Consider the following 27,910-nt stretch of genomic DNA (forward strand, 5'->3'; position numbering starts at 1 on the left):
AAAGGCATCATAACTCGTCACCACTAACAGTACCGCATAGGAATGCTCAATGGGCGACCTGATGACGTTCCATAATCGTCATTCCGTTGATTTTTGTTGTTTCGAATTAGAGCATGCAGTACTCCTGCACCGGACTTCTGAACTTTACCTGTTGAATGAAAATGTCGCATGATGGTTAAATGGTAATCCATCACAAATATCAGTAGTCGAGACTTCTTTAATGTGGAAAATCATTCATGCCAGAACGATCTTTATTGAAACAAGAATAGCTTTTTCTAGCGTATTTTTCCCAAAAGCACTCGATCCACACACAGTTCAAATCTTTCTAGCTGCCTCCTCTGCATTCACCCCTCTGTTATACCAAAAGTAAATATTGTATTGCAGATGTTAGACGTTTTTTCCACTTGCGACTCAATTTTACTATGCTTGACAGTAGTTCACGATTTTCAGGTATGCAAAATCCAATGCTTAACTGTAAGATGATAACTAGAACTTCAAATTCGAAAGTGGCAGTTGATGTATACACTGACAGCGTCGCGCCGCGTTCACCTGGGCGGCGCCGGATTTCAGACGGCGGGTGGCGTCTGGCGGGTGGCTGGTATTCACTTTCATTTTTTTTATATTCAGTGTCATCTTCCCAATCGGCCAAGGCATCCGGAACGTCAGACAAGATATCCGCGCATTCATCGTAAATAATCGTATCGTCTCTTTCGTCTGCCATGATGAAAGGGCACAAGTACTTATAAAAACAAAACATTTGTTGACGTATGTAACTTATTGTTACCTAAACAAAACACCAACAGAACGCAAAAGATACTAAGTGCTGTCGCCTGCAACTGCGCGATACTATGCTCACGACACCACCGTGTTGTCGCTGGCAAGTGAGCGATACTATGCACACGACACCACTGTGGTGTCATCGGCCGTTGACCGTTATTTCGCGCACGACACCACTGTGGTGTCACTGGACGGCATAGTGTTACGGACGGTTGTTTAGACATTAGTAACTATTCACATTCAGGGAGACCTTTGGTGTTTGATAAAGATCAGTTAAATACATGAATCCACAATTATCCATGTCAATGCACTCCAGAACTGGCAAATGTGATGAGCTATGGTCATTTCACCACCATGCAAAATTTGCATGCAGTGTGGAAGGTTAAAAACTCTGGTGTACAGGTAGCACATGCTCTAAAGCCAAAAATCTCAAAAAATACGCGCATCTCTGCTTGTTCGTCGTCTGAGGGCTATTCGGAAAGTAAGGAATGATGGGTCACATAATAGAAACCACAGTGAAAATCAAAACTGTTATTTGCAACAGTTAGCTACAACTTCCAGCTACTTGTCTCCATAGTAGCCAATCCGACTTAAGACGTTTGTCGTAGCGTTGTACCAACTTTCCAATACCCTTGTTATTAAAGGCAGCAACCAGTGCTTTCCGCCAATTTTCTACGCTGGCCTAAAGCTTGTTGTCTGTGCCAAAATGTTGTCTTCATAACCAGTAGTTCATGTGAGCAGAGATTAAACTCAGAGGGAGACAATTACGGGCTGTATGTGGATAATCAAACATTTCCAATTGAAAACGATGCAGGAGCATCTTCATTGCCCCTGCAGAATGCTTCTGAGAATTGTCTTTAAGAAGAAAGCGCACAACAGTTATGTAATGTTGGCTGCATAGCTTCAGGTGAAATTTATCACCAGGCCCTCTTACTTGGCACAAGACACTATTGTTCTAGGTATCTTTATGTGCTCCCTGTGTGCTCGGAACTAAAAAAAGGAATTACGTAACGCGATAGACGGGCATACTAGAGACACTGCCCAACACACCTGTGCAAAACATCGAATTTTCACTGTGGTTTCCATTTCGCGACCGAATGTTCCTTACTTTCCGAATAACCCTCATAAATTGGCTCGTTAACAACACAAACCATTCCTATCCTGTATCACTGCTGGTAGTGAGAAATGGTTTCTTTATGCTAACGAAAGGAAAGGAAAGGAAAGGGAAGGAAAGGAAAAGGAGTCCAAATAAAGCAGCAATTCCCAGTACACAGATCTGGACACATCCACAAAAACTAATGTTACACATCTGCTGGAACAGCAATGGTATGGTGTACTACGAATTGCTTCCCCAACAAGTAACCATCACTGCTGACATTTACTGTCAACAACTGTGACGTCTTGCAGATGCAATCCAAGAACGATGATCAGGAAGACTGTGTGGAGTGATGCTACTCCATAACAACACCCACCCACATTCTGTTACACTGACAACAAACACTATACAGGAGTTGCGTTGAGAAGTCATTCAGCAACCGCCTTGTTCACCTGATCTTGAACCCTCAGATTTTTACCTTTTCTGCACTCTAACAACCTTCGAGGAACTTCCTTTCTGGATGAAAATGCACTCCAAACCTGGCTCTACTAATTCTTCACTTCAAAATCAAGTGATTTCTACAGTTACGGAATCTGAAAGTACCCCAGCATTATAAGACTGTTGTAAAAGTGAAAGAGAATATATTACTGCTGACCAAAGTCTCTTTTACATGTATCTGATGTGTTTATTTAACTTATGGAAAATGGTATGGACTTGTGCACCAACCCAATATTAGTGTTTTGGTGCTCCACACTCACCTTCGTATGTTTTTCACCTTTGAATGAATGCACTCTTTTACCCTGCATTTCACTTTCAAAATTTGGCTGATCTGCAATGTATATGCAGGAGTCACTAGAATCAGCGTTTTTATTCTTTGCATATGTAACGGTGACCTTGTTTATCCAATAAACCGTCACTTTATCTTCGTCTAACTGTGTAATTTTAATTTCTGACTTTTCTTTTGGAGATAATTGTTAATTAAATGTGGCAATAGCATTTACCAATTCTTCTTCCATAGTTTCTTGACCGCCATGGATAGGCATTCGTAACACTGAGTGCTTCAGTTGATCCTAGCCATATGTTTCTACTATTGAAAAGTGCATCTGGAAGTTTAACCATTACCTTGCACATGACAATTTTCATGCAGTTTCTATTGATGGTTTCATGTAGCATATGTTGTATATGTTGTATATCTCCATAGCAAACAGCAGAACATTCATAGGGTTTCCATGACCTACACAGTGAGATTGATTGTACATCGTATTTTTTTTAGTGTAAAGTGTCGTCTAAATTGTGCGATTCCCAACATTTATCCAACAAATAAATTGATGTTTACCAGTAAGTACTACAAAGAAAACAAATATTAGTTTCCATTTTTGCAGTCTTGACTCTTGAGAGAATTCTGTGCTGCCAGCTGGAATTTTCCAGGCATGTCACGCACTGTCTCTTAATCGCAGGCACCACGCAAGAAAGCACCATTTTTTTGGAATTTTTTTGCAGGTACCTTCCAACATATATTGGCAGCTGCTATTTGGCTTGGATATTTCAGGTGGTGTCAACTACTAGTAACAACAATATTACAGCAAGTTATGACATGACAAGCCTGACCATTCCATTGCCACTGAGCATTTCCAGGTTTGATGGAAAAACTAAAGTATCCCCTGAGACATTTACTTGGCCAGAAGAACTGCTCATTCCTTGTGAGAGGTAACACAGATCCCGATGTCTACTTCTGCTTTTATAGGTACTAAGGATGACTATATGTGAACATCCGATATATCTTGTTGTATCTTTCACATTATTTTCCTCTTGCTGATAGATTAGAATTTTTCACTTCCTCAAGTTGCTATAACACTTGCATTCTCCCAAGGTTTCAGCCCATTTCAAGATATTCCATGTACAGTTGTAATTCTAACTGCAGATGTTAGATTTTCTGGGTTATTTTTTGCATGATGTCAAATACTAGTTAGTCCAGCTCAAGTGTAGACAATTCAACATGATTCTGTGTGGGATACAAACAATGCACTGTATTAAGACACTCACTAACTGTATAGTGGACATGTTTATCACTGAGCATACATGTAAATAACAACTTTAAAAATAGTAGCTTACCTTGCAACCTTAACAGCTACTTCATGCTGTTCAGCACAATACAGTAAACTTAAATGGCTACTTCACATGTGTGTCCCCTCTAACACGAACCCTCCTGTCATATCTGCCTCCACCCCTACTCCCTTGTATTTCCTACTCCATGAGTTTCCTACTTCACTCAGCACCACAAAACAATCACAAAAAATTGCCAATTTTTAAAAATTGTCTTTTATTAACGATTTTCATTGTTTACAACAAACAGCTGCCAAACTAAAAATAAAATCTTATGCAGGCACATTAAACAAATATTTCCATTGGATAAAATCAATAAATAGATCTCTGTTTTTGTTAGATTTATAGAACATTATAACAATGTGAAAAACTGTAAAAATGTTTACAGAGTCTAGATTTTCTAATTTTACATTTTTGAGATTTTGAAAGTGGGAATCACAAATGTGGCTTTGTGGTTTGTGAAGTCTGCTCCAACATCAATCTTATAATGAAGGAAAAAAATTAATGTAATACAGATTCTTAATACTCTATCATAAAATATAATTTCACAGTGGCTTTCTTTACATACTCTTTTTTACAGTAATTCTGCAGGATAACAATAGAGCTACCATTAATTTTTCCATTATCTAAAGCATATAGCAGAATATTGTGCAACTGCTACTGTAAGCAAAACATCTTAAATGCATTTATCTTCAGGTATAACCAATATGTTAACACACTTGTATAAAAGTAACATAAAAGGCAAGCTATTTAAATAGTCTCTATGTTCAATAACCAAATGCAGTAAACTGTTATCTGATGAACATTACATGACATCAGTAACAGATTTCCAATTTCAGTGAAAAGCAGGTACTAAGGAAAACATGAGTATGTACTTTGCAAAATTAATACCTTGAAAATAATTTATATTAAATACTTATGCTTCAGTTCTGAAATAATGTACGCGTGAATTCAATGTAATCCAAGGCTCCTTGAATGGGTCTTTCTGTTTTGGGATCAACGTAAGGCTTCATTCGAGCAACACAGTAGTCTGCCATTTCTTTTGTGAGATTCTGAAACAGAAAATATTGTTAAGACAACATAACAAAATGTAAATATGTACACAACACCATCTGACAACAAAATTTTTATAATACAATCATTTCGTACAGAAAAGGACTACCAAGGAATAGTATACTCTGAATATTCAGGGGCTTAAATTCAACGGCTTTTAAAATAATGATAAAAGTAGAACACAATTTTGTTTAGCTAAGGACTCATTATTCCTGTTCATTCTTCAGATAAATGACGGAATGCATGAATATCAAGACTTGAGGAATGCATGAATCTCAGACTTGGCTGAACACTATCTCTGGTATGAAAACCTGTTTTGCAGGAAGTCTTTTCAGAGCCAAAGCACAGCACCAATGAGGCATACAACAAATTGACACTGCAGTTATTTATTACCAAAAAATTTACTTAGAGTTCCCAGTATTTTCTGTACTTGCATGTCTTTATTTAAGTAACAGTCACCTATATTCTATTGCAGCAGGAATACTTACAGCATACAATTCTTCTTTAGTGACGTATGGCCGATCTCCAGCTGTGATAGCTCTAAATGCATTTTCAATTTCTTCTGAGCTCTGTACATTCTCAGTCTCCTTACTAATCATGAAGGCCATGTATTCTTGCAGTGACACATAACCATCTCTGTTAGGATCTACAATATCTGTAACAATTAAAAATGTTTTTAATTCACAGAAAAACAAAGTACCCCAGTTACCAATATCACATGTAACCATAGTACATTTTTAAATGACAACAGTTGCGTCATTATGAATATAAATAAATCATAAAACATCGAGCACAAATAGTTACTTACCAAGAATGGCATCAAAGTCATGATCAGGTTGACCTTCTTCCACCATTGGAAGATCATAACCCAAAGCACGCAGGCAGGATTTGAATTCTTGATGATTCAGGCGACCACTCTTATCTTTATCAAAGTGTTTGAACATCATTGAAAATTCTTTGAGTGCGTCTTCACTAACTCCAGATTGGTTACGTGCTTGAATTTGTTGTTCCAAATTATGCTGCATACGCATGCCTAACTGATCGAGCTGGTCCCATTGTTGTGCAAGACCAACAGTACTGTGCTCTGTATACCTATTATCCAGGATCAGGTGTTCTTCAAGAATCGCTCCCAAGTCTTCTATTCGTTTCAGATCAGATCGTCGTGCTCTGACTTCTCCAGCTTTTCGCTGAAATCAACCACAATACACACATTCTTAATCATATTAATCACACAGCATAGTCAACAGTTTTTCTTCCTCACTATTACAGTTTCTGTCTTAAATTACCACTGTGCTTATGGTAAACCATTTTGAGCCATAATTACAGTCTTTACTTTGTCTTTTGCACTTTCCTCCCCCCCCCCCCCCCCCATCTCTCAGAGTGTGCAAGGGTTGACAACCTGAGCTCATAGAGGATCAGATAACAATAAGAAGAAAACAATTCAGTGATAAATGAGTATGAATTAACCACTGCCCAAATAATTAACCGTTCTTTGCTCTGAATCATTTCATTTCTGTAGAATTTAAAATATGAAGAAAAAATTTACAGTCACCAACAATGGCATTTATATGAAGATATGTTTCTCACTTCAATTTTTTAAGCATTTCCTTTAGTCACACCACAAACATATTTTATACAACTGAAAAAATAAATAAAAGCACTGCAGTGTAGGCAAAAGAAAAGTAAATGAAATAATTATGAATCATAATAATTTACTGATTAATTGATATTCAAATTGCAATGTGGCTGCATTTACCCAGTGCAAGCAAATGACTGACAAACTGTTTTATTTTGAGTTTGCAGCAAACTGAGAGGTAGTACGAAACTACATTACTTTAAGTCTGTGACTGCACATGGGTTATTTCATGAAATATACACTGAAGTGCCAAAGAAACTGGTATAGGCATGCATATTCGAATACAGATATGTGTAAACAGGCAGAATATGACGCTGCGGTCAGCAATGCTTGTATAAGATAGAAAGTGTCTGGCGCAGTTTTTAGATCGGTTACTGCTGCTGCAATGACAGGTTATCAAGATTTAAGTGAGTCTGAAAGTGGTGTTATAGTCAGCACATGAGCGATGGGACACAGCATCTCTGAGGGATTTTCCTGTATGACCATCTCACGAGTGTACTGTGAATATCAATAATCCAGTAAAACATCAAATCTCTGACATCACTGCGGCCAGGTAAAGATCCTGCACGAACGGGACCAAGACGACTGAAGAGAATCACTCATCGTGACAGAAGGGCAACCCTTCCGCAAACTGCTGCAGATTTAAATGCTGAGCCATCACCAAGTGTCAGTGTGTGAACCATTCCATGAATCATCATCGATATGAGCTTTTGGAGCTGAAGGCCCACTTGTATATCCTTGATGACTGCACGACACAAAACTGTACGCCTCGCCTGGAGCCATCAACACTGACATTGGACTGTTTATGACTGGAAACACGTTGCCTGGTTGGACGAGTCTCTTTTCAAATTGTATCGAGTGGATGGAGACAACCTCTTGAATCCATGGACCCTGCATGTCAGCAGGGGTCTGTTTAAGCTGGCGGAGGCTCTATAATGGTGTGGGGTGTGTGCAGTTGGAGTGATATGGGACCCCTGATATGTCTAGATACGACTGACAGGTGACAAGTACATGAGCATCCTGTCTGATCACCTGCATCCATTCATGTCCATTGTGCATTCTGATGGACTTGGGCAATTCCAGCAGGACAATGTGACACCCACATGTCCACAAATGCTACAGAGTGGTTTCAGGAACACACTTCCGAGTTTAGACACTTCCACTGGCCGCCAAACTCTCCAGACATGAGCATTATTGAGCATATCTGGGATGCCTTGCAACATGCTACTCAGAAGAGATCTTCACCTCCTCGTACTCTCATGGATTTATGGACAGCCCTGCAGGATTCATGGTGTCAATTTCCTCCAGCACTACTTCAGACAGTAGTTGAGTCCATGTCACATCATGCTGCAGCACTTCTGTGTGCTCACGGGGGCCCTACATGATATTAGGCAGGTGTACGAGTTTTTTTGGCTCTTCAGTGTACATCTGCTATGAAATTACTCCATAGCATTAACTCCTACCTCTGAAGTACCAAGTACAAGATTCTTACTTTAAAACAAAATGAGCAGCACCTCTGAAATTTTTGATGCAATGAAGCATTTCAGTTACGGTGTATACTTTAATAAGTGTGTTTAAGCTTTTTATCACCATCTACAATATGATAATGAAAGAAAAAGGTACCAGACTAAGCAATGACAAATCTTCATAACAACAGATCTTCAGAAAAACTGATGGAAAAAACTGGAGCTCTTTGTTACAGTGCATGTACAGACATATCTACACACAGACAGAAGAAGATTATGACTTTTCTACTATGAACCTCACAATGCAAAACTTTCCTAATGCCCTTTGTATTATCATTACATAATTCTAGAACATGCAATTCAAAGTATTTTTACTTTCTTCCACTCAGAAAAAAAACCACTTCAAATTCACGAAACATTCAATAGTTTCATTCTCGTGTTTCTTACCTTTGTTGCCTCCAGCTGCTGTTCTAGAGATCCAGAACCTTCCATCATAGATGCTCTGGAAATTGAAGCAGCTCATCAATAAAAGAACACAAAACATTAACTAATAACTTTAATTGAATAAATTAGTTGTTCTACAGTTACCTGTCATTGGGAAACATTCCATACATACCATTCCAATATAAAAGTAACCTAAGAATCCTTGCAAAGTGATTCATTTTCAGTACATGAATGAACTGTGGAAATTTGTTATTTGAGGATTTCAAACAACAATGTACAGTACATTAATAATGTGAATCTTTTATCAAATAGCCTTCAGGATCAGAGAACTTTACATACTAATTTAAAGTGCTAGTGCAGGAACCAAAGCACATTAAACAGCAACAATTCAAAAATGTTGTATTCCAACAGGAAAAAAATTTCGGTTGCCCAACAAAATCATCACCATTTAATGTAAGGTGGGAAGCAATCTGAATGGGCATACATATCCGAGGACATGGTTTCAGATATGAGAGAAGATATTATGCAAAGGAATCTTAAAACAAGAATGAAAGAGATGTTCTATGAAATTAACAGCATGTAGCTCATTTCTTTTCATCTCTGACAAAAAAAAAATGTGTGCTGAGGCATTTACCACTAGATAATTTTAAAGGCATTGACATCCTTTGTGAGAAATTAACATGTAAGTAAAGCAGGACACTGCTAATTTTTTTGGTTTCTCTGCCACTGTATCTGCACATGACAGTTTTCTGTGCCAGGTACCATTTATGAAAGACTATGTCCTGTTTCACTCATGTGGTTAGGTATCCAGTTTAATAATCACAAGGTTTTATAATGTAGGTATCAAACTGTTATTTCTGACAGAACTGCTGACACTGCCTTAGGTAATACAACATGCTGCAAATATTGCTAAGTCTAATAACAAACCAAACATATTCTCCAACTGTTCCATAAAATTAACTTTATAGTACTTCACACAACAAAGAGACAAAAAGGTTAATGCCTGGAGTCGATATGCTGCTTTAAAAAGCAAACACATTTGCTAACTCATTTCTACATGACAAATGGTTTTTCGCACCATCAAGCATGCAATAAATACAAACACAGCATTAGAAAATTGTTTTGCCATGTATCATAGAGAAGCAGGAGTTATGGTCTACAACCTTCATACTCAAGACTGTTGCAACATTAACAGGCACAAGAAATTTAAATTCACCAGACAAGGCTAACGTTAAGGAATTAATAGATTTGAATCACACACTAACACAAATGATCATACCAGTGATATACCAAACTGCTTGCTTTTAACAGTTGTGTTCCAACTGTTTCTCAGCACCTCTATTATGGCAAAGCTAGCCAATATCTAGCCAATATCATTCATACTATTGCAATCTGATTACTTTTTACAGAAAGCAGCTGAATGAAGTAGTTGATGATAAAAAAATGGATGTTTTGAAATTTCACACATTACATCACAAAAGTGAACTTACAAAAATGTATGTATTCATATCTTCACCAAGTAGTGGTATATCAGTTGGTATTTCCAAACACCTAGTGAAATCTTAACTTAATGTTGATCCTAGAGGTACATGTTTTATTCTCATTTCCAAATATGGAAGGAGAGTACACACATTAGATTTAGTTCTGACACTGGGTTAATTGATGTTTTAGTAGTACAACCATTCACTATCTTTGAGACAAACATATTCACCCGTCCCATCCAAGGAGTCTGTATCTGCTCATCCATTGTCGATCAAAAGGCAGGAAACGTCATTTCATTTGTAAATATATCAATTATTAGAAACAATTTTCATAGAAAGTCAAAAGAATATAAGATTAAACACACAGAGAAGTATTTTCAGATTACCATAATCAATACCGTTACTTGATTTGCAACTTTTATTTGCTGTTATGGAATGTTACCTTTATTAATGTGTGTCTTTTTTTTTTTTACACTATCACTTAATGTTACCTTAAAAAAATTCCTTAAAGTGGTGACAAGTCTACAATGGAACAGTAATATTTGGTTCTTGAATACTGCAAAGGGATTGTACACTAATGTTTGAGTGCACACAATGTATGTCCAAGTGGCCTATAGCTAGTTTGGATTTCAGTGACTTCACTGCACTCCCAATGTACCAGATACTCATATTAAACAGCAACTCCAAAACCTCTTCAATCGGCCACATATTTATCAGCCCAGACAAACAGTACACGTGTAACTGAAGACTGGACTATGAAAAGAAGACTGAAATAATCCTTTATCCACCAAGAAATAAAAGTATGTTAGCTTACTGCATTATCAGTCGAACTACTTATCATCTTGCAACAGAGAAAAAGAGCACATTAATGATTTAAAATTATAACAATTATTTTATTAACAGATGAAAAATAAGCCCTACATCCTGAATTTCAGATCTTGTTATGCACGAGGTATGCCCAAAAAGTAATGCACTGCATCCTTTTTCTCAGCCGAAAACTGTGCTACAAATGCGAAATGTTATGTATGTATATATGTATGTATACGTCTCCTGAGCAAGCACACCAAGTTTCTGTCACTTCCAACAGATAGTGTAGCTGCAGAACAGTTTCAAATTGGTGTCTGTAGGTGATGTACATTACAACGTGCCATCATAGAATTTCTCACTGCAGAGAAAAAAACTGTGGGGAATATTCACATATTCTTGTGCAGTCTATGGAGCATCTGCTGTTGACAGAAGCACAGTTAGGCACTGGGCATGGAGGGTGATATCATCAGAAGGTGGCTTGGCAGAGCTCCACGATTTATAGTTGTCGGGGAGACCATCCACGACTACCACACCTGACCTAGCCCCCTCAGACTTCCACTTGTTTGGGCCATTAAAGGACGCAATTTGTGAAAGACATTTTGAGGACAATGAGGAGGTAGTCACACAGTGAATCACTGGCTCCGCCACCAGGACAAGGATTGGTACTGATAGGACATACGCGCCTCTGTTTAGGGCTGGAGGAAGGCCACAGAACGGGACGGAGATTACATGGAAAAATAGGATGTGTAGGTAAAGCACCATTCTCTCGTGTGTGCAATTCTCATTATATTCAATAAAGAATTGATGAAGAAAAAAAATGTGGTTCATTACTTCCTGGGCAACCCTCGTATTACGGAGGGCGCCCACGAAGGAACCTGACATACATTATAGTTTTCTCAATAATTCAGAAAATTTGTGATGTGTATTTCTGTGCAGAATGACTTACTATCAGAATGATTCTGTTTTTCATGCTCAGTGAACACTTGATGCACAACAGCATATAGGTTTAATATTGACAAATTTTTACAAACAGTACTATTTTCAATGCACTCTTAAATAGTATATTAAATGAACAGAACTGAAAATGTTTAGGAAACAATACCTGGTCTCTGTAAGCCATTGGTGGAATGCATTGGCATGTTTTGCGAACTCCTTCCTCAATTTGTCATTTTCCTCTTGTCTCTGTGCTTCTTTAGAGAGCTCAATATCTCGTTCCTGTATTAAAAATAAAAAAGATAGCATCAGTCCACACAGCAGTGGTAAATAGTTAAACTCCGTGTGTGTGTGTGTGTGTGTGTGTGTGTGTGTGTTCACAGATCATTTAGCTTAGTGTAGGCAATTAATTCTCCACCAAACAAAGAAATACCGAGCAGAATGGACACGATACCTGTATCTACTTGCTATTTATATGAGGTTCATTCAAATGAAACCTGGTCAGTGCATCTTTCTTTGTCTTACACATAAGGTGGCACCATGTAACTGCGGGTATGGTAGCACCAACTGCTGGCAGAGGCACTGACGTATGTACACCGTTTGATGTTGCATATCACCATTGTGGTTTCATGCCGAAGAGAAGGTGGTCACACAAATTATCGTCCACTACCAAGGAGTGATTCAATTTTTGGCGGCGGAGGGAGTTGGAGGCCGTGAAATGTATCAACAGATGAAGGTTGTGTGCGGTGAGTACAGTCTGAGTCGTTCAAGTGGCGTGGAATGCAGCAAATGATTCCTGGAAGACGATGCTCGTCCTGGACAGGCTCATCTTGTCATCACACCAGAAATGGTTGCGGAAGTGAATGCTTTAGTCTTGGACAACCACAGAATCACCAGGGATGAGACCCATTGGTTACTGGGTATTAACGTGGGCACCCCACATGCCATAACTTTTGAAAAATTTGTGCACAATGGGTTCCTGACCAACTGACCACCGAACAGCGAACAGCGCAGTACTCGAATGACTGTCTTTGAATCATCTGCAATGTTATCATGAGGAAGAATACGGCTTTCTGTCGGGTACTGTCCCACATGATGAAACATGGTGTCATCATTTTGAATCGGAAAGAAATTGTCAGAGCAAGTAGTGGAAACATGCAACTTCACTAAGTCCAGAGAAATCAAAAGCAGTACACACCAGTTCTGGTAAGGACATGATGTCCTTTTTTGACCACAAAGGCCCACTGCCTGTAGAGTTCCTGTAACGGGGAACCACCATCAATACCTAGCATTATCAAGCCACTTTACAGAACCTTAGATGAGCCATCAAGTCGAAACGCCAAGGCATGTTGTCCAATGGCATTATCATCCTGCGCATTAATGCCCGTCCACACACGGCCAATGCGGTGAAGATGACATTGCAGCAATTTCGGTGGGAAATGCTGGAACATCCACTGTACAGTCCAGACCTTTCACCATGTGGCTTTCATGTGTTTGGAACTCTAAAACAAGCTGTTCCCAGACATCAATTCGCAATGGATGACAAAGTGTTTTACTGGGACCAGGCCTGTATCGGACAACAGCCTACTAGCTTTTTCAAGGTTGGAATCTACCAGCTAGTATCGCAATGGGATAAATGTACCAACAGTTTTGGCGACTATTTTTGACTATGTTTACTGTGTATAAACTACATTTTTGAGTTAGTAAAATTATTACTATTACCTTACACTAGTGACCGGGTTTCATATGCCCCTTATATAACACTATAAATAAATGTGTTGTGTGGTGTCAGTACTTGTGAAATGAGCCTCAAAACCCTCTGACTATCAACAGGAAAGATCTTTCACTAACCAGATACAGATTGTCACTTATCTGTGGATTTCAGAAGAATCTGGCACACTTCAAAATTTAGGAAGTGAACACTAAAATCAGTAGGTCTGAAGATAACCGAAGCAGGTCTTATTTTGTACAAAAATACCTTAATAATCTTCTGTAGATTTCTCCATGTATCTTCTAGTGCTTCCATCGTAAACCAAGTGTATGGATTTGGCCCAACATTAAAATTCTTTATCTGCTGATCCAACTTCGCAAGGGCATCAAAATCAGCTTGTGCTGATGAAAGGGAGGCCTGAAAGAGACAGAAAGTCAATGATAACTACAGTACACTGACAACAAAACTAGATTGAGCTGAAAACTTTGATTATACATGAAAGATCTTAGCAACATTTTACAACAGTTTTATTACCTGAAATTGTTGATGCGCCTCTCTCAATGCCCTGATTTCTTCAATAGAATTGCAGCGAACTGGGTCAGTTAAATCTTCCTCTGCATTTTCAAACCAAGAATTAAATGCTGAAGCCTTCTTTGCAAATGTGAGATACAGTTCTTCAATCTGTCTGAACTGTTCTTGCATTCGGAGTAATTTCTGCTTACGAGCATCTGAATCTGCCAGCAACTTCTGCCATCTACAAAAATCCACAATTTTTTTTTTGTATTATTAGCTTTTCTGCATGCAGTAATGATCTATTTCATATGAAAAAGTATATTAATAACATTCACACACCTGGCTATTACATCAGCATGTCTCTTGAGAATCGCAGGTGTCTGATCGTGTGAAGCTGAAACTAACTGTTCTTTCAGACTTGTGATGTTCTGGATACCTTCATGTTCAAATGCATGGAGACCTATTGACAGAAACATGATGAAAATGTCTCATTGTGACTGTATATAAGATATCGCCCAAACTTAGTATTTATAGTCTCAAGTGGACAACTTCTTAAGACACAAATTTACATTTAGTTTGAGAAATCATACAAGGTCTGTTCAAAAAAATTCTGGAACATTCATAATTTTGCGTCAATGGTGCGTTGGAGCGAAATGCGGCTGGCATCCCTGCACACGTATGTGTTTAACGTGTAACTGCCACTAGTTTAATTATTGTATATCTGTGAGTTATTGTTCACTGCTGTATTGAGTAGGACGTTGTGTCACACAGTTTGCAGATTTCAAGATTGCGGATTTACATGAACTATCCATCTGCATTAAATTTTGCATGAAAGTCAAGTAAACCTTTACAGAGACACACAAAATGATGCAGGAAGCCTATGGTGATGAGCGCTTATGCCAAACTCCATGTTACAAATGGTTCACACAATTTCAAAATGGCCAGACACTCATGTCAGGAATGTCAACGAAACTGCGCATGTTAATTGAAGACAGACTGTCCAAGAGATTGCAGAAGACTGTAGCACTACAATTGGATTGTCATGAAATCCTCACATAGCATCTTGGAATGCATCGTGTTGCTGCCAAGTTCGTCCCACAGCTAATGAGTCAAGTCCAGAAAGACCTTTGCCTTGCAATCTGTGAAGAGTTTTCAGACCACGCAAGTGAGAACAAATGTTAATTGATGATGCTATTGGGACATGTGGGAAAATGTGAGAAGGAAATGGCCTGAAATGTGGCAAGAAATTCGTGGCTCTCGCATCGCACTAATGCACCTGCACATTCATCCCTGTTGGTGCATGACTACTGCGCAAAAAACGAAGTCACTGTGCTACCTCATCCTCCATACTCTCCAGACATGGCCCCATGCAACCTTCTTCTTATCTCCAAAGTTGAAAACCCTATTGTAAGGACCAAGATTTTCAATGATATATGAGATAAAAGAAAATTTGCAGGTGGCATTTTACATAATCCAGCAAGAGGTGTACAAAGACTGCTTCCTGAAGTGGAAATGGCATTGGGAGTGGTGGATCAACTGTGGCAGAGAGTATTTCAAAGGAGACCATGCACTATAAGTAAAAGATAAGCGCAGAAAAATTTTGTGGACAAAATTCCACAATTTTTTGAACAGACCTCGTATTTAACATTTAAGAATCAATTTTTTAGTGGAAGTTGTAGGGGAACTGAGTTTATAAAGAGAAAAATATGACAATGTAACAAACATTTAGAGAAGTATCTTCTACACTCTAAACAGAAAAGGAAATTAACATTGTGACATCCTTCACAGGAACTGACAAGTTCAGGAGGGTTATGAATGGCTGTTGCTCTGACACTTAAAATGAGGAAATATAACACACACATTTAGTGGTACAATACTAATGAGAATTTTATTTACCTGCATCAAATGTCTCTTGTTTTGTCAGAAGTGTCTGCACAGTGGAAAGATCACGACCAAATTCTTCTGATCGAACGTGAGTTTCCTTATCAGCAATCCATGATTCAACAACATCTGCTTTCCACATGAATTGTAAATATGCTGAATTTTCCATTAACTTTAACTTGCGACGAGCAGCAAGTGAGGCCAAGTGATCTAATTTCACCTGCAGAAGACATTATTGTAACACTTATCTTACAAATGCAGAAACAGCTTTATTTGAAGTATTTAAACTAAAATTTATGAAGCATAAAAACAAATTGTAATTAGAACACAGAAATAGTCTAACTTTTTACATCTTCTTCTACAGTCAGTCATTTGATCAATGACGCAGTTTAGCACTAATGTGCAGAAGTTCACAAACTTGGAATTGCGGCAGTATTTTATAGATAAATGTCACCCAATGGTAATTGTAATGCAAACTTTTCTTAAAGGAAATAACATAAACTGGATGATGATAATACTGGGTGGCTATCTTACAGGTTGGAATGACAAATTCTGTGTGAGGAGAGATGGTGACAGGCTGTATCACTATAGTAACTCATCTAAAAAATAAAAGAAGAACTGCTCCAATAAAGGATCTGTCACGTTAGTCAAAATGTTGAAGTACACAAGAGTTGGCTCACACCTTTTACAGATCATCCCTTTTCCGATAAGAAAACAAATTTGGCCTCAGTTTTCTATAGCTTCCAGTAATGTTAAGTATCATTAATAGTCTTGTAATTATTGTAGGTGACTCAGTTCCTGGGACAGATTTTCAGCATCTGGGATAGCTTTTACTCAATGCACTAGGGTAGCTTGTTTCTGAATAGAGACAACAGAAAAGCAGTCTTCTAGCCCCCCCCCCCCCCCCCCAGACAAATGAGAAATCGTGAGGGCTGAAGGACAGTTCAATGGTCTAAACATCGTATGTACATATGCAGCCTTTTAGGATGGCTACTATGGCACTGGGCAAACGAACAATGTCACGTGGAACAAGAAAGGAGTTTACACCTACAGTACACCAAGAGATCAGTCTTGGCAAACGTGCCAAGAGATCAGTCTTGGCAAACGTGATTGTGAACATGTACATAAAACCACATTTGATGGCATCTATGTTACTACACAGACAAACAGTTTCTGGGATTGCATAATACAAGATGCAACCAAAATTAATATAATTGAAAAAGCACCTTGCAAGTTAAATTTGAAAATTGTGAAGGAGCCTCAAACAAAAGATCATGACTATTTTGCTAATTCATATTGCCATGCATTTGTATAGCCACCTCAATGTACAAATGTTCTGTCGGTCCTTAAAGAATATCCTGAACTGAAACAGTATGACATTCCTCAAGGAAACACATCACACTGAATCAACATGGGTTCAGGAAAAACTGTCCTCATGAAAACAACAACTCTTTTTTTCACACAAAATGTTTTGCAAATTGTATGTGCAGCTCAACAGATAGATTCTGTTTTCATTCAATCCCAAAAATGCGTTGACTGCTGTATCAAACTGTCAACTGTTTACTGAAATGTGCTCCCACTGCTTTTGCTCACAAATATAGGACTGACTTGAAAATTTTTTGTATTAATGAAACTAAATATGATGTTAATGTTTGGTTTGTGGGGCACTCAACTGCATGGTTAAAGCTCAACTGCATGGTTATCAGCTCCCGTACCAATTCCCAACCTCTGCTCAGCCCATCTCGCCAGATTTATGAATGATGATGAAATGATGAAGACAACACAAACACCCAGTCATCTCGAGGCAGGTGATGAAACTAAATAGTCTTCCATGATGGGAACTCTAGAGGAAATCATTTCTACAAGAGTGAAAAGCAAAACAACTATAATCCAAACAGCAACAGGAGATCCCTCATAGTTGATGTAGGTTTTATACAGCTGCTTCACACACATATCACAACCAATCATATAAAAGATTTTATTTATGTTATGATGGCAATGCCTCAAGTATTGCCATAGCTCTATGTGATTCTGGCTTTCAGGCAATACAGACAGCAGTAGTTTGACCCCCACACTTGAAAGCTGGCAACAACACTGCCAGCTGCCTTGGATCTTCTTTTCCATACAGAGTATGTAGTCTCACCACTTACTGTAATGAAGGGCAGCTGTCTGTAAATGCAAGATATAATGTCCACAACAAAACACAAGACTCAATTGTATCTGAGTATTTTAAAATGGGCAAACATGATATCGTTAATAGGTGAGAAGAATGGAACAATTTGTAGTTACAATGCATATATAGAAGAAACCATATGATATAAAATACCAAATAAATTCAGACACATCCTGTGAAGTTTTAACAGGTCAGTACAGCCTGCACAAAAGAGTAACTGAGATGCTCATGAAACTTGAATGGTAATATGGAAGAAATACGGCAATGTTCTTGTGAAATACTGTCGAACAAATGTAGAGGACTGGGATTCAAGGAAGACAATTCTATGGAATCTTTTGTTAATTCTGTGAAAGGGGCAATGAGAATAAGGTAAGAGATTAAGGAACCGACTAAGACGATCATTCAACTCAACAAATGAATGGAATCCAACAGAAAGTCACTATTACTGGGTTTAAGTATCCTCCACCATGCACTAAACAGTGGCACTTTCAGTTGATAACAATTTATATTACACTTTCCTAATGCAAATGTGCTGTACAGTATATACCTGTAGCTGTTGACAACGCTGGGCTATGCTTTCCATGTGATGATTGTTGTCTGCGATTAACTTTTGACCAGCAGCACAGATATCTGCACAACGATCTCCATGTGCAGCAAAGTCTGTTTCAAAAGCATCATGTTTCTTTAGAAGGCCTTGAACTGCAGCCATTGTATCACCATAATCTTCTACTCCCAAGAGCTGTTGCTTCTCACTGGAATATTTAATTTTCAGTTTATTAAATAAGTATAAATTTTATGTCAGAAATATTTTTTTCCAATTTATTCAGTTGACATTAAATTTCCAAATCAAACTAAGCTGCACTGGTAATGAGTATGGGGACTCTGCTTGTGGTTTGTTCTTGGGAAGTTAGTATTTTGATCGACTGAGGAAGAAACATTGGCTTTCTCATTCACTTTAATAGTATATAAATAAAACTAATTGAGTGTCAAGCAGATATCTTAGTAACTAGTACCTTATCCAAGCTTCTTCTTCTTCCACTTTTGCCAAAAACTGCTGATATGTAAGGGACTCATCCAGCTTCTGACCACGAGTAGCTGCCATCTGCTTAAGCTCTGCCCATGCCTGATTAAGGAGCTTGAGACGCTGAAAATCACAATTATTTGCTGTTGATGTACAACACATTGCTAAACAACATAAAACTAAATTATATCCTCTGAGTATTAAATCTTTTGTGGTATATTTATGAAACTGATTTTAAGCAGTCTCACAAAAAGTAAATTTTACATATACATGAGTTGGACAAAAATATGGAAACACTGAACGTAAATGCAGCTGCTAGGCAAGGCTGTAGATTACACTGCTTTATTTGACCATGAACGGCACCTGTGAGATGTCCTTAATATTTTCCAAGTTGTGGTCAGATCAATGTTCTGCGTAGTGGTTAAGTGCATTATGTCAGAGTGTAGTGAATTCAAATGTGGACAAATTGTAGCTGCTCATATAGTGGGTGCTTCTGTAACCAAGGTAACCGAAAGTGTTTCGCGATTCAAGAGAAGATTTATACCACTACAGGGTAAGTGGAAAAACACGATCTGTTAAGTCCCAACATGGACAAAATTGTCTGTTGAGTGATCTTAACAGACTGTCACTGAAGAGGATTGTGACAAGAAATAAGGGGATGCCAGTTGCAAAAGTTACTGCAGAACTGAATGTCGCACTTGCAAACCCTGTTAGCACCAAAACAATATGAGGGCAGCTCTATAAATAAGGAATTTCAGTGCGAGCTGGAATTCCAAAACCACACACCAGTGATACAAATGCCGGTGACAGTAAAATGTGGTGGCAAAGCCATAAAACCTGATTATCGTGCAATGGAAGACAGTAATTTCGTCAGGTGAGTCCTGTTTCACACAGTTTCCAACTTCTGGCAGATTTTTAAATCCCAAGGGCGAAACACAGCGGGGGTTAGGTGATGATTTGGGCAGCCATATTATGGTATTCCATGAGCCCCATAATTACTCTAAAATGTTGCATTACTATCATTATGGCTGATCAGCCCAATCCCATGCTCCAATATTTGTTTCCTAATGCTGATGCTGTGTTCGAAGAAGACAATGCTCCTGTTCACACAGCTCACATCATCCAGGATTGACTTTGTGAGCATGAGGATGAATTGCTCTATTTCCCTTGGCCACCAATCATCAGATCTCAATATTCTTGAACCTTTGAAGTCTACTTCGGAGACAAGAGCGCATGATCGCTATCCACTTCCAACAACACTGCCTGAACTTTTCACTACTTTGGAGGTTGAATCATATAAGATTCCCTTGAAAACTAAACAGGACTGGTATTTATCCACTCTGAAATGACTGGAAGCTGTTTTGAATGCCAACGTGTTTCCTACACAAGATTAGGTAATTCGGTAAGAAAATTCTCTCAGACTTCCAGCCACATCAAGTGATTTAAAATCCACGAGCTGAGTGCTCCTCAGACATTGTCAAGTGACAACAGTTTTAAGATTATAGCCACGCTACCTTCAGTGATGTCACTGGTGCTTGCTCCAGCACCATATGACGCAATGCTTTCACTGTGGACCTGCCGCACCTTCTGATGGCCAAGTTCCAAGCTGTGCTTAGCTACATGCTGCCATCTTTACTAATGGTGTTGTCACAACTTTCTGTCTTGACTGGTTCTTCTATGACACTATCTCAAGAACTATTGGTCCATGCAATAACATGTCTCATCCAATGCAGTACGGGGTCCATTTACTAGGGCTTGATTTCTAAGGATACCATAGGTAGACAGCACTGTTCAATAGCAAGCACAGTTTGTCCAACAAAAAACTGCCCACACCCACATGGTATTTTACATACTCTTAGTGTTCTAAGACCTACATGTCTTTCACAGACCTCACGAGCTGCTGACTTTTGCGCGTGCCCTGAAGACCGAATTGATTTTATGCCTTTTTACGAGCTGGCTATCTTTCCTACTACTGAGCCACAGAATGACGAAAATGCAAGCTACTTCATGTAGTCCTGAGGGGGTCTACTGTTAAGTTTCTTGGGAAAAATGGCTTGCAAAATCTGACACTGATAGCCGTTTTCCATGATTACTTTATGAAAGTAGCTCAGATTGTTTGGTAGATTTTCAGTGTCAAACAGCTTCTGCTCAATGCTTCAAGGCCCTCAGAACAGAACTGTTCTGCGAAGGGTGGCAGCAGCTGGTAGTTTGCAAGTATAGGTCTATATGGGTGGGTTTCCAGTCAACACTGGTTGAGACTCCCATCTACATTATGGCAGACAAGAACATCAAGGAATGGTAAGACACCATCCGTCTCTACCTCCAATGTGAACTTGATGTTGTCAAGAAAGTTGTTAATATGTTCCAAGAATTCTCCCAGCTTTTCACACCCATGAGACCACACAGTGAACATGTTGCCTACATAAGGATAAAAGCAGCTACGTATTGTAGGAGCCATGTCCAGGGTATGTCTTTAAAGTGCTCCACAAACAGATTGGCTATAAATGGAACTAATGGGCTTGCCATCATGATGCTGTCTGTCTGGTTAAAATATTGTCCACCATACAAAAAATACAATGACATTGGAGTGTGTTTAAATAAATCCACAACACTGTCGTCAAATAACTGGGCGAGCAGATCTACATGATCTTTGATGGGAACGCACCTGAATAAGGACACCACATCAAAGATAACCACCATATCTCCTCCTCCATGACACAAGCTTGTGGATTTTAAGCCACTTGATGCAACTGAAAGTGGGAGAGAATTTTACCTGTATACACCAGACTCGCTAATCCAGCCATTCCTTGCACGTATGGGTGCTGGATCAGTGGAAGTGATAAGATTACTAAAAGTGTCTGAAATTTAGTTTAAGATTATAGGGGCTATACTATATTAAAGCCAAAGTACATTCATTTTCGTAGAAAACTTTGTTCTCAAGTGTTTGCATATACAGTAGTATCAATCTCTACAAAACACATCCCGACTTTTTAGTTGTCACAATGATGATATGCGATGCTGGCACACAACGTCTTTACAATCATTAAATCAGTACTGCATTATCTGGCTGTTGCATAATGTACTCCAGGAAGATATCTTTCAGCTTAAGTCCAGCAGTGTGAGACATCATCTTTCTCTCTCTTCCTATGTCGTCTCCATGACTTTCATCACTAATATTCTGCATACTTTTGATTCTTTCTTCATTTGTTAAAATTTGATCTATCTTGCAGTTTTCCTCATTTATTCGCTTAGCAACATATTCTTGATAAATTCCTTAGAACTACTTAAACCTAACTAACGTAAGGACATCACACACATCCATGCCCGAGGCAGGATTCGAACCTGTGACCGTAGCGGTCGCGCGGTTCCAGACTGTAGCGCCTAGAACCGCTCAGCCACCCAGGCCGGCACGTAAGTTCACAACAAGCTTGTTTCGGCATATGCGACATCATTATGTCTATGCAAAGTACCATCCTTCACTAGATGAATTTCACAAAATTACAGCGCGTCTTTTCTTTGTTTTACAGATAGCATTTTTATGTAAATGTGAAACTTAAGCATTTCGTCTCTTTAGCACTGACATATGATGACTACTTTTGGCTGTTAAATTGCTTGCACTGGCATATTCCTACCTGTTCAATTTCTGGAACACCCAAATTTGAGACATCCATTAACTTCTCTCCAGCTTCCTGCACGGCCTGAATGGCTGGTTCATGTGATGCAAGTTCAGTCTCCAATCTCTTGTGCTTCTTTTTCAGGTTCTGAACACCTGTCAAATCGCGGCCATAGTCATCAGATCCAACAAGCAATTTCTTCTCTCTGCAAACAAGGTAACATAAGATTTCAAAATTTTCTATTGTATAAAAGATCCATTGTAAATATCTATAAGCAATTTACATTTTCGATCATTCGTATGAAACTAATTACTTACATGTATAATTCTGGTAATGAAAACTTCTTGAAGGATGTAAATAATTTTGGAGTAAAGGTAAACAGCTCAGTGAATAGTAAAAGCTCTGTGCTGCTGACAACTCAATGCCTCTACTGTACTGGAATTTGTTATCTTTACTCCTAAATTATATGTGAAAGTCTTGTTTCTAAGTCTATTACCCCCTGTGGATTTTAACAAACTTGACATCTGAGAATGAATAAACACAAAAGAGCAAAGTATGTTTGGAGAATTATCCCAAGTCTCCACAAGTGCCAAAATCAAATTTATAGTGTACTTATGTGGTCTGAACACTGTGAGGTCTAAGTAGAACATTATCACATATATACACTTCTTCAATAAAAATCATTGTTATGGATAAAACCCAAGTTTAACAACAAAACAGACATATTCACTGATGCAAAATGTTGTGTACTCTTTATATAAATTGGAAAGTAGTCAGTTTAGCTTGCATCAGAGCCTTTTGTCAACAAATTTTAATTCCAAGAAAAATTAGAAAACCCTGCACAAACAACCTGAAGCTTTAGGAATACGCAAATATAACTGTGAACAGAAATAAGCACTGCAATGTCCAAATATTGTACACATAATTGACAAGGGAAATAAATAGCAAGTTAAGAAAAATAAGACTTGAATTAAAATGACTTCAGGAGTAGGGAGGGAGGGAGAGAGAGAGAGAGAGAGAAGCGGGGGGGGGGGGGGGGGTAAATTTGCTTCCTAGAGATTTTCACTGTATGCTAAAAAAAGAACTTGTGTACAGGTGAATATTCTCCTACATTTCCAAAAATATTATTCAGGTACATTTTTAAGGAATGAAAGGAAACATAAAAGCAAAACAAATTATTGAAAAGAACTTTAAACAACTCAACTTTTGTATAAAAGCAATTTCACTGTCATTAAATGTACAATATTCATAATGAATAGCAGCGTAGTTTGGTAGCTACCATCATTACAAATGTTTCAAAGACTGATTTTTTTTCCAGTGACAAGAAGAAACTTTCAGTCTCATTCTACTGTGTGTGATACTCAACAGAAAAAAATGCAGGACAACACAATGAACATAATTTGCAATAATGCAAAAGGGAACAAAATACAACAGTCAACTGTTTCCCAATGTACATGGAGAAGAAACACTTTCAAGTACAATACAGTAAAATGGTACTATTTTCAGAGTAACAACCTGTCGCTGGCAGGAGGGAGGGAGGGAGGGAGGGAGGGAGGGAGGGAGGAAGGAAGGAAGGAAGGGAGGAAGGAAGGAAGGAAGGAAGGAAGGGAGGGGGGGAGGGGGGGGGGAGAGAGAGAGAGAGAGAGAGAGAGAGACGAGAGAGAGAGAGAGAGAGAGAAGAGAGAAGTGGGGGGGGGGGGGTAAATTTGCTTCCTAGAGATTTTCACTGTATGCTAAAAAGAATTGTTTCTTCATAAAAGAGTTAAGAATACTAACAATTAGCACTTACTTCATTAAGATTTTGTGATTGCAGCCTGGATGACATCTGATGTCCAGCCACGATATTTCAGGTGCCAAACATTCAGCCATCTTCATGAGTAGACTAACACTTTTTTCAAGATACTCCGCAATTTACATCATGCTTAGCTCTGCTAAGTATGAAGAATACTACAGTTCTGTCAAATGCAGCTGAGCTAGTGGGAGTGTAGGTGATTGGGATGTCCAAGATATTACTACATATATTTAACTAACTCAGGAGCAATGCCATCACAAAACAAATCAACATAATGAAAATTAATATTATAATATTTTCTGCATTTAACTTGGTGAACGTTTCAAATCTTCATACTGTAATATTGTTCTGTTCCTTTAGAGCTATTGCCTGTAGCTATCTACATCAATGGACAATGTATAGCAAAAACACAGAAAAAAATAATTGTGTGTAAACCTTGGCATAATTTACTATGAGTTTTGATGTTTTTTTACCAGTCTGTACAAATAGTGGAATCAATACTCAACTACTAAGTTCTAAACCATCCTCAAGCAACATTCAAGGAAAGGTAAGTATGACTTACTTTATCCATGATTCTTCATCTGCGATATCCCTGAAGAACTGAGTGGAGCGTATTCGCTTCATTCAATCTAGCCTGACGATGAGCTGCAAGATTCTTTATGCGTTCATAGCGTTCATTTATTGATTGTCGTTTCTCTTGAATACTTGCTGTATCAAACTGACCACTCTCAATTAGTGAATCAGCTTGTGCATTCATGTCTGTAACAAAGGGGGTTCAATCGAGTCTAAGAAATAAAATTCACAATTTACCTATCAACATAACTTTTTTGCACTCACCTTTAATGCGATCTTCATGTGCCTGTATATCAGCCTCAACAAGCTGGTGCTTCTTTATCAGATTCTGCACAGATGCAAGGTCTTTTCCTGAGTCCTCAGATGTCAAAAGTGATTCTACTTCTCCTAACCAGAAATCAAGATCTTTCACAGCAGCATATATGTTCGCTGTTTGTTGGCTTCCTTCAGCTTCACTGTTTTCTCTGTGTTTTCTGGGGTCAAGTACTCCCACTGGTCTGCTATAGATGCAAGCCTGGCCTGTAAGCATACATATACAATTACTCCTACACACTTTAAAATTTTGGGACTATTTATAAATCTGTTAAAAGCACTGTACTATACTGAATAAGAGGAAATTTCTGCTTTTATTAGAAAAGCCAAATTACAGCTTTTTATGAAAACAAACATTAAATTTGAAAGCAACTGGACATGAAAACCATTTTATAGCTGAGCTTGTCTACTATATCATACAACCTAAACTTTTACAAAAAGAGGGAACCATTCATCCTACAACATGCTGGACAGTGTGTAGGCACAAAACAAGGCACTGAACACACTTTTTCAGCTTTTGAATGTGTGTGGTGCTGCAGGTCAACTAGTATGAAGTGTCAATTCAGATAAGGTGGACACCAATGTAGAATGGTACAGAAAATTTCTCACAGAAAGATAACTTAAATGAATGACATTATTATGAAATTAATATTGTAAAATGCAGCATCAGATTTTCACAGATGTATACCTTCATGATTGGTACTCAGTACACAGAAAAGACTATATAAAAAACCTAAAAATCTGCATGACACTCCCATTCACCCTGATCCTGGAAATTTATAAGATGGGTTCTACTCTCCTGATCAACTTCAGAGACAAATGTAAAAACATACCTGAACTGCTTCTTCAGATCCTGCACACTGATGCTTGTCTATGAGATTCTGACCCATGGCAATTACACTCTGGATTCTGTCAGCATTAGCAGCAAGTTCTGCTTCAAAAGCTTGGTGTTTCTGGTGCTTTGACTGTATATTGGCAGGGTCCTTGTAACTTTCTTCTGTGGCTAGTTGCAGCTTCTCTGCAATCCAGTTCTCCATTTCATCTGCATCACGGCTAAACACAAAAATTATAATTTGTAACAAACGAGATCAGAGTGGGGGAGGTACCTTAAATGATAAGTTATTAGTAAGGCATCACTTCCATACCTGAACTGTTGCAGAGTCTGTGATTCGCCTAAGCGTGAGCGTTTCTCAATCAAAGCTTCTTTCAAGTGACGCCACCTGTCAAGCACCTGACAGCGCTTCTCATCAATTTGTTTAGAAGCGTAATGATCAGCACCAATTAACTGGTCAGCCAATGTCTGAAGTGCTGCAATCTTTTCTTCCTGCAACCCAAAGAAAAATGACATGTATTACTCTGGATCACAATCAAAGCATGACTCCTCTCTACTGCCCCGACAGAAACATGGGTAGACATTCTCGTAGGAAAATTCCACACCAGCACAAATACGCAAAATTTTTCTGAGAAAGACAAAGTATCCATTGAAGGACACTGTCAGATAAATACTATGTACTGAAAGTACATACCTCCCATGTAGCACACTTCATCTAAATATAAGATTATCGATATTCCTCTAGGAGGAAACCAAGAACACAAGTTGAATATTTTGATCAAAATTTCATAAAATTGAAGAGTGAAAAAAAAGGGGGGGGGGGGCAACTTACTTGGAACATCCTAAGTGTCACAATAGGAAACTGACTGGTTCTAAGCGCCAATATGAAAGTTTTTGCTTGAAGTGTCATTAACATAGTAGCACTATTTTTATTTGTGACAACACAAGTAAAAAGCTATAGCAGCAGTATTTTAACTACTGTTGTTCACATATCATACCGCAGCAAGAAAAGTGACAAGTTGAAAAACAGTATCTTTAGTTTAGGTCACTGAAACGTGTGTGAAGTATGCCACCATGCACAAAAAATGTAATGGAACTTACTGCCAACAATACTTATTTGAAATTTAATGGAAACTTACACTATTTTAATGTAAGTTTTATAAAATTAATCCTTTTCAAGTCAAGTTTTCTCAATTACTGGATTTTTGAGTGGTGTCACTGTTCTTGACATGGTGCAATGTATCATTTCTCAGTTCTATTAAATTTCATACAAGAAAATAGTAAAATTAAAATAAAGGAAAAAACTTAGTACTGACTTCATCTTACACAACTCCATTCTTGTAATTAGATGTAGAAAAGTTTCACAGTAAAACTACCTGTGCAGTTGTTGAAGAAATGGCATCATCAACAGCCTTTTGTTTTGTAGATGAAGCATGGTATGTTATGCCACATTCATTCTTCTTTTGAATACATTAACATTTTCCCATTCTTCTGTTTCTGAATAGGAATTTATATATAGCTACTGGAGATGGATGAGTCGTACTGCATTTAGAGATCTTACACGTCTGAATGGACAGCTATGTTTCAGCAACATCTTTAAAATCGAAGTAGTTGGTTGTGTGCACTGGAAGTACATGGACTGGATTCACAACTTCAACTGAGCCAACAACCTTGTTTAACTCTCGTGGAACA

General features: G+C 38.3%; 1 protein-coding gene across 1 annotated transcript in view; it reads right to left on the reverse strand.

Annotated features, from left to right (window-relative positions):
* Positions 1-4,172: 4,172 nt before the first annotated feature.
* LOC124723018 (spectrin alpha chain) overlaps positions 4,173-27,910 on the reverse strand; it is a 125,191-nt gene continuing 101,453 nt past the window's right edge. Inside the window, 18 exon segments of the mRNA XM_047248193.1 lie at positions 4,173-5,028; positions 5,518-5,684; positions 5,838-6,216; positions 8,579-8,633; positions 11,966-12,078; positions 13,775-13,924; positions 14,042-14,261; positions 14,360-14,480; positions 15,917-16,121; positions 18,622-18,826; positions 19,088-19,218; positions 22,728-22,914; positions 25,064-25,104; positions 25,106-25,260; positions 25,339-25,494; positions 25,497-25,593; positions 26,220-26,439; positions 26,532-26,710. Of these exon segments, the coding sequence (XP_047104149.1) occupies positions 4,900-5,028; positions 5,518-5,684; positions 5,838-6,216; positions 8,579-8,633; positions 11,966-12,078; positions 13,775-13,924; positions 14,042-14,261; positions 14,360-14,480; positions 15,917-16,121; positions 18,622-18,826; positions 19,088-19,218; positions 22,728-22,914; positions 25,064-25,104; positions 25,106-25,260; positions 25,339-25,494; positions 25,497-25,593; positions 26,220-26,439; positions 26,532-26,710 (2,910 nt within the window). The 3' untranslated portion in view covers positions 4,173-4,899.

Source organism: Schistocerca piceifrons, chromosome X (genome assembly GCF_021461385.2).
Source record: "Schistocerca piceifrons isolate TAMUIC-IGC-003096 chromosome X, iqSchPice1.1, whole genome shotgun sequence".
NCBI lineage: Eukaryota > Metazoa > Arthropoda > Insecta > Orthoptera > Acrididae > Schistocerca > Schistocerca piceifrons.